General features: G+C 39.7%; 1 protein-coding gene across 1 annotated transcript in view; it reads left to right on the top strand.

Moving 5' to 3' along the window:
• tanc1b (tetratricopeptide repeat, ankyrin repeat and coiled-coil containing 1b) overlaps positions 1-7,756 on the top strand; it is a 106,328-nt gene that overhangs the window by 78,596 nt on the left and 19,976 nt on the right. Inside the window, exons 10-12 of the mRNA XM_017309268.1 lie at positions 4,164-4,421; positions 4,932-5,098; positions 7,359-7,750. Coding sequence (XP_017164757.1) covers positions 4,164-4,421; positions 4,932-5,098; positions 7,359-7,750 — 817 coding nt within the window. The remainder of the gene's footprint in view (positions 1-4,163; positions 4,422-4,931; positions 5,099-7,358; positions 7,751-7,756) is intronic.

Genomic DNA, 7,756 nt, shown 5'->3' with positions numbered 1-7,756 from the left:
AGATTACGTCCTATTGGTATCTGTCATTATCTGCTGATTATTTGAGTTTAATTTGACTATGGAATGCAGCTTTTATTGTCTTTTTCTCAATTTATCAGTTTTGTTTGTACAATAAATTTGAATGTTCTGTCTGGTCCAGTCGGGTGTTTCTGCTTGATGTCCAGCACTGATTACACACAGCGAAACAAGACTTTCGGATTGGACATTCCTATTTTAAATCTTGGGGGGTGTTTTTCTTATCGCTGAGTCTTCTAGACTACAGTGAAGCTGAAAAGCATTTGTGACCAATCTTTCTGGCATTTTTTCCCATATTGCTTGTCCTGTACCTGAAGTTGTCTACAGTAAGTTGAACTGTGTAAACACTTTATGATTATGATTATTTACAACATAAATTAGTGCAGAAACAGAATTACTCACACAAATAACATTTTGGCTAAAAAAAAAAAATCATGTTGTGTCGTGTAGCGTCAACTTGAATGCAACTACAACTACTAGTGAACGTAAAGCAATCAATCAAGCAAACATAATCAACTTCTGAGACCGTTTACTGCTGCTAGACACAGCTTTACAGAGAAATAAAAAGTTTCATATTTTATCTCTTTGGTCATCTGCTAATCCCACGTTTCCCACAGGACCTAGAACTGAGATCACCCGGCTCAAAATGCTTCACCAGATTTTGAGTTTCTGTTTTCATCCATCCACTTGTTTTGAACCATAATCCTTTTGGAAAACCCAATGATGATGTGTTTTTGACTCCATAAAAGATTTACATAAAATATCCATCCATCTATTTTCTAACACCCTTGTCCCTCATTGGAGTCGGGAAAGTTGCTGGTGCCCATCTCCAACGACCGTTTTGGGCGAGAGGCGCGAATCACCCTGGACAGGTCACCAGTCTGTCACAGGGCAGCCCAGAGACAAAAACCATGCACACACACATCTAGAGAGAATTTAGAGAGACCACTTAACTTTTTTGGACGGTGGGAGGAAGCCGGAGTACCCGGAGAGAACCAGTCTGTCGCAGGGCAGCCCAGAGAAAACAACCATGCACACACACATACATCTAGAGAGAATTTAGAGAGACCACTTAACTTTTTTGGACTGTGGGAGGAAGCCGGAGTACCTGGAGAGAACCAGTGTGTCGCAGGGCAGCCCAGAGACAACAACCATGCACACACATCTAGAGAGAATTTAGAGAATGGTTGGAGTTCAGCTGTAGAAATGAATTGAAGTCAATGGAAAGTCTCTGCAAAGACAGTGAGACAAACGAGTGTGTGCGTGTGTGTGTGTGGGCGTGTGTGTGTGGGCGTGTGTGTGTGGGCGTGTGTGTGTGGGCGTGCGTGTGTGTGTGTGTGTGTGTGTGTGTGTGTGTGTTTTCCTCATAGAAACACTGCAAGACCACTTCAGAAAGACTAATTATTTCAAAATGTGTTTGTGGCACAAGTAATATGTTTTCCAGCTATACAGTTTCTCATATTAAAACAGAAAACCCATAAAGGTAAAAACATTGCTTCTAAAATCTTTTACCACATTTCTGTTTGGTTTGATGTTTAAAAAAAGGTTTTACTGGCCTAAAAGCTGAGGGTTTTTTTCTACATTTCGGAAGTATGCAGGTGAAATGACATGATTCTGCTGTGTCAAGGGGCGTCTTAGCAAGAAACGTATTTCTGTAGTTATTAAAACAATAGAGGTACAAGTGGTATTTTAGGGGCTTTTGTCTTTTAAATGTTCATTTGCAGCTGGCTGAAGCATAATGTTTGACAAGGAATGCCATAGATTCCCTCTTTTACTACTAAACTTAATATTAATAGTTGAAGATTAAAATTTTACACACTAAATACCTTCTTTCTATACCTCTTTTACATGATTTGTGCTGAGTTGAACTGTGACCAGTATCAGAAACCCAGTTTTCACAAAGCTTTGACCAGCCGACACAGATTTCAGACCAGTTCTGAAAGCTTTTTAAAAACTATGATACAAGAAGATATTGGAACAGGACTTTAATTTTTTTCTCCCAAGATTTCCTGCTATGGCCAGTTACCAGCATGCCTTTACTCGATTAGATTAGGTCACATCTTATGGGATTTGTTTTCCGAGCTTAAACTCTTGTCATTGATTTTGCTTTGCAATTAGTCTAATTTGGTTTATTACATGCCGCTAGTCTTGTTTGGGACTAAACACGCCCTGTTGTGGGTGCCTTTTGAACCCTTACACATTGATATTATGCAGTTTTCTCTTGCTATTGGGACAGTTCATGAACTCCATTGCTAACTATTTATGCACTGAGATTCTAAACGTCTGTGAAACCCAAAAACATCTCTTGAGCCAATTAATGTGTAAAGTGTTTCCAATCGGCGCTCTCTCCGGGGTTCTGTTCCTGTGATGTGTGAACACTGATGCAACGCTGAGCAGCTTCTGTCAAATTCAGCCATTTCTTTTTAATCACTGATTTAAAAGCGGYCTCATATCTGCGCTCTGAGGCTATTACATGTTATGATGCATCACAAGCTTTATATATATATWTTTTCTCTTGCTGTGACTGAATACTCTTTCAGATGTGTTTCTTCAAYACRAATTTATAGTTGTTCTCRTAGATTAACGGCTGCAGGTTTACTGCAGTGTTGCATCAGCTTGTCTTATATTGTTTATTGGTGCAGCAGTCTGCATGACTCATGTACTTTAGTGAACTGTTTGCTGATACACAGGTTGCTTTATTGTATCCATTCATCCTTTTTCATCTTTACTCGGATGCGCTGCTGTAATATCTTTACTGCAAAGCGCTCTCCACAGTCTGCTTTTAGGCCAGTTGTACCCTTCATGTGGGATAAACAACCATATCTCAGATCTATTTTTTTTTAATAGCTCTATTATATGATGTACCTTCTCCCTTGGACTATTGCCTACTTACTGTTTCTGCTTATTTACTTTCCAAATCCCTGTTGCAGATCTGTAAAACAACACAATTATTTGCTTATTCATCTTAATAACTTCCAGTTTCAACCATTACTATATGTAGTGATTTATAATTCTTTCTGCTTATTTAGGTATTTGAATCGTTTTATATTATTTCACATTACAACCACATATTTCTATATACTTGACTGGGATTTTCTGTGGCAGATCAAARTAGTGCACAMATGTGAAGTGCAAGAARTAAATTGAACAACACTAATCAGAAAAGCAGCTGAGATTTCCAGGGTGACTCTGGAAGAGCTGCAGATTCCACCATATTGACACATGGTGGTGGCAGCATCATGCTGGAATTTAGCAGGAATAGAGAAGTTGGTCTAATTATAGTGCAGTTGTGGCTAAAAATGTGTTAGAAGCTATAAAATGAAATGTTGCACAAAGTATCATCCTTTGCCAACCAGGGATACAGTGGAATAGCTTAGATGAAAATACTTTTYATTTATTTWTTTTTTTTACCAAACTCATCAATGYTCTGACTCTAATTCAATAGAGAATCTGTGGAGATCTGAACAAAAATGGACATCTTACCGATCAGATTCTCATTAGTTAAAAAGAAACCACGAGCAATATGTTGTTGTTTTTTCATTTCACAATTGTACATTATTTTGTGTTGGCCTGTSTCATAAAATTCTTAATAAAATACAATGGAACTTTGTCGCTYWARGKKRMMAAAAAAAAAGAAAATATGAATCCTTTTTAAAAGTTCTGGAGATATARTACAATATGTTTTTTTWAATTAATTTTAAATTAGTTTCCTAATATTTTATCTTCACAAAACAATGAAGGAAACTTGATGTCTCAATGATATGCAAACGCTGGTAGTGTGTTTATAAAGCAGATTGATTAAAAATATGCAGCCAGGACACATCTTTAAATTTAATGTCATTCATGTGTAGACCTCCTTCAGAGTGTTGAAGGATATAGTGGCAGTCTGTTCCTTTAGTTGGGACRGCGATTAGTACAAATTCACATCCCCAAGGTCCCTTTTCTTCTCACCTCTTTTCCTTATTTTACCCAATAAACCCAACATCCATTAAGAAATAGAGAAACCTGCTTTTAGAATTTTACAATAACTTAATTTTCATAGTTTTATCTACGTAGAATTATAAAATTTTAAGTTATTTTCTCCTGGCCTCATTAACTGAGGAGATTCTGGGGAGCTTTCAGGAAAACGTCAAGTATCCCGGCTGCTTAAGACATTCTGCATTTACTTTTCCAGGTGGTTGCGTATCATTATTGCCAGGCCGACAACACGTACACCTGCCTGGTGCCAGAGTTTGTGCACAGTATCGCAGCTTTGCTGTGCCGAGCCCATCAGCTCACTGCCTACCGAGAGCTACTGCTGAAAGAGCCCCCCCTCCAGAGCATGCTCAGCCTGCGCTCCTGCGTCCAAGACCCCATGGCTGCTTTCCGAAGGGGGGTCCTAGAGCCGCTGGTCAACCTTCGTAATGGTAAGAACGCTACATTCCAGGGTTTTCTTTTCTTTTTCTGACCTGTTCATTTGTGACTTTAGTTTTTTTTCTGTCTATCCACCCTTTTGTTCTTTCTTGTTTCCTTCCCTTCTCTCTTCCTTCCTTCATTTCCTTCTCTCTTCCTCAYAGTCATACATCTCTTGTTGTTTCTCTTTCTGTTTTTGTTTAAGCCTGAACACTGTCCAATTATATCCCATAAATGTGTCATTTTTGTATTTGTGTCATTTTACGGTGTTATAAAAGGACTGAGCACTCTAGATATTTAGGTTTGGAAAAGTACRGCTCTTTGACATTTCAAGAATGGGGCCATTTCTTTTCCTGCACGGCTCGTACCAGTTAGTAGAAGTGCTGATAAATGTTTAGCTGCTAAATGCCACTGCAGTATCATAAAGCTCTCACAGCTTGGTAGTTTAGTTGAAATAACACTCGTCTCAGTTGCTGTTCCCTACTTATTGTCTTCTCATTGCTTTTTTATGTGTATGTTTTCAGAGAAGAGAATTTCAGAGGAGGACCATATAATTTTGATAGATGGACTTAATGAAGCGGAGTTTCATAAGCCTGACTATGGAGACACCATCGCTTCTTTCATCACTAAGATCATTCCCAAGTTTCCTTCCTGGCTGAAGCTGGTGGTCACTGTYCGGGTTAACTTAATGGTAAGGAAGAAACTAACCCTTTTAATTTTTAATTTTTTTTTACACCATGTAGAAGTCTAAAGCACGGTTAGTTTATTAAAACAACATCCCTCAGAGGGAGCTGCATGAAATCACAACTCCGATGCGAGAATCTCTTGACAGAAGAAGTGTTAGTCTTCTGACCCTTATAGAAATGTGTTAAGCAGAACCAGTTTGTTGAATGGCAGCCACAGGAAGTCCTGTTTGGAGTTTTACATCAATTTTTGTAACGGACTCTGTAAACGCGTACCAGATGATGCTCCAGATGATGCTGACCTAAATACACGGCRTCACTTGTGTTCTTTATGTTCACGTGAAGATGGATGGAGGCGAATACAGGGAAACGTCTGAGGCAAACTTATCGGAAGCTGGAAAAGGTTTCTGACTTGCACAGATGCTGYCCCATTCAGGAGGATATAACCTTTAGCAGCCAGAGCCAGAAAGAGAATAGTTTAAATGAAAATGTATTTATGTGATGATCTCATCTTTATTGAATGTCAATAAAGAATTTGTAGAAAGGTTTGAAAACGTATGTTTAAGCCATTAAGATGCATCTTCAGTTATTTCACAAAGATCTTTAGATATGCAAACTTGAAGTTTGATCTGCTRTCGCGTCTCGAGATGCTCGATACACTTTAACAAATGTGAGACACCCTGTCAAGAGAGGCCAGCATTTCCTGGAAGAATTGGCAGATGGTGACCCAGAACTCAAGTCTGTWTGACAGGAAAGAGAAGTCTGAAACTTTGGGCTTCCTGTGTTGATGACCCTCAGTTAAACAGCTGTAAAGATCTTCTCTGGCTGTGTTGAGGTCGCCGTGGCGGCAGCTGAAGCTTTGACAGGCCTGATGAGCCAAGCGACAGCTGATTGAGTCTTGAATAATAATGTGGTAGCTGACTGACATCCACTATAGGGGTTATTAATGCTCAGGAAGGAGCCAGATATTGACTGCTGTCCATCAGTCTGTGCTGCCAATTCAGTTTGTTTATTTATTAGCCTGCCAAGCATTTAAGATTCTGGTATCGTCACACAGCTCACTCAATGTGGTAAATCACTACGTGGAAACATTGATCATTTGTGTTTTCAGGATTGAATGCTTTTTATGATTTACTTGACAGCACATTGTTGAACAATGTGGAAAAAAAGACCTCTACTGTAGCTTGTGAGTTTTTTTTGTTCTGTTTTGTTTCCATTGAGCTGGATACCAACACTAAGTTTATCTGCAAGGCATTGCCTTCACTTCACCTGATCGAGTGTGTGTAGTGTGTGTGTGTTTCTCTGTTTGTGTTGTTATGATGAGGAAGAAAGCGTTATCTCACTCAGGCAATGTTTCTCAGGCCTCAGACAGGCAAAGGATTGGAGGATTAAGACACACTGACCCTCCGGGACATGAATTGAAATGTGAGCTCTGGCTAAGACTTGTGCTTACTCGCTAGTAGCCACCATCCCATCCATCCCCTGCCTCTTAATACTCACTTCACCTGCTCCTGTCGTCCTTATAGCTGCATTTCCAACAGTAGCAGGTGTCTCTGCTGCTTCGGCCTGMTAGCTTACTGAGCGTACTTCCCTGCTGTTTGAAAAGCCTCTTCTCATAAAACAGTGCCTTCAAAGGTATTCATGACCTTGGAAACTTTCTACACTTTCTACATGTTAATACGGAAACAAAAAATCACTGTCTTTTATTGGAATTGTATGTGGTAAATGAACAGGTAGAGTGTTTTTTACTAAAACATATCTGGAAAGTGTTGTATCAAACTTTCAACAAAATAGTTTTCTGCCAGAATTCAGTTTAATCAGATTAGATCAAGAGTTTCTGTGAACACAATATTTATATTATATTCTTGACAAAGATTTTGATGCAACTCTGACTGGTCCATTCCAACACATTAATACTCTGTGATCTTAAACCCTTACACGGTAGCCTGGCTTGTATTTTTAGCCCTGTTGGTTTGGTGTATAGTGCTATTTTACCTCAGTTTTTTTTTTTTTCACTTTATAGCAGGTTTTTGTCTGAGAGTGTTCTGTAATTAGCTTTAACCAGCTTCCCTGTTYCTGCTGAAGAACAAACCATCACCATAGCATGATGCTGCCAACACAAGTTTTACCGGATGATTTGGTCWGCTATACCTATGAATAAAATTAGATTATATTAGAATCAATAACAAATTGAGGCAAAAACCAAGCAGCAATATTGCACGAATCTTCTTCCCTGCATCTTTACCAACTTCACCTTGTCTGTTGCAGGAGATCACCAGCTTTCTCTCATTCTCTAAAATCTCCCTGGATGATTTTACGGACAACAAAGAGATCACTAATGACCTCAATTCCTACATCCAGTACCGGATCAACAGCAGCAAGGACATTATGAACAACATCAGCCTGAACGGCAAGGCCGATCCCGGCACTGTGACCAAGCTCAGCGGCCACCTGACCTCGCGCAGTCAGGGCTCCTACCTGTATCTGAAGCTCACRCTGGATCTCTTTGAGAGAGGCCACCTGGTGATCAAAAGTGCCAGCTACAARGTAGTGCCTGTTTCGCTGGCTGAACTGTACCAGCTCCAGTGCAACATGAAGTTCATGACCAACTCGGCCTTCGAGCGGTCCCTGCCTATCCTCAACGTGGCTCTGGCGTCGCTGCACCC

Source organism: Poecilia reticulata, linkage group LG2 (genome assembly GCF_000633615.1).
Source record: "Poecilia reticulata strain Guanapo linkage group LG2, Guppy_female_1.0+MT, whole genome shotgun sequence".
Lineage (NCBI taxonomy): Eukaryota > Metazoa > Chordata > Actinopteri > Cyprinodontiformes > Poeciliidae > Poecilia > Poecilia reticulata.
Note: the sequence above shows the minus strand (reverse complement) of the source record. Positions and strands in the feature narration are given on the sequence as shown.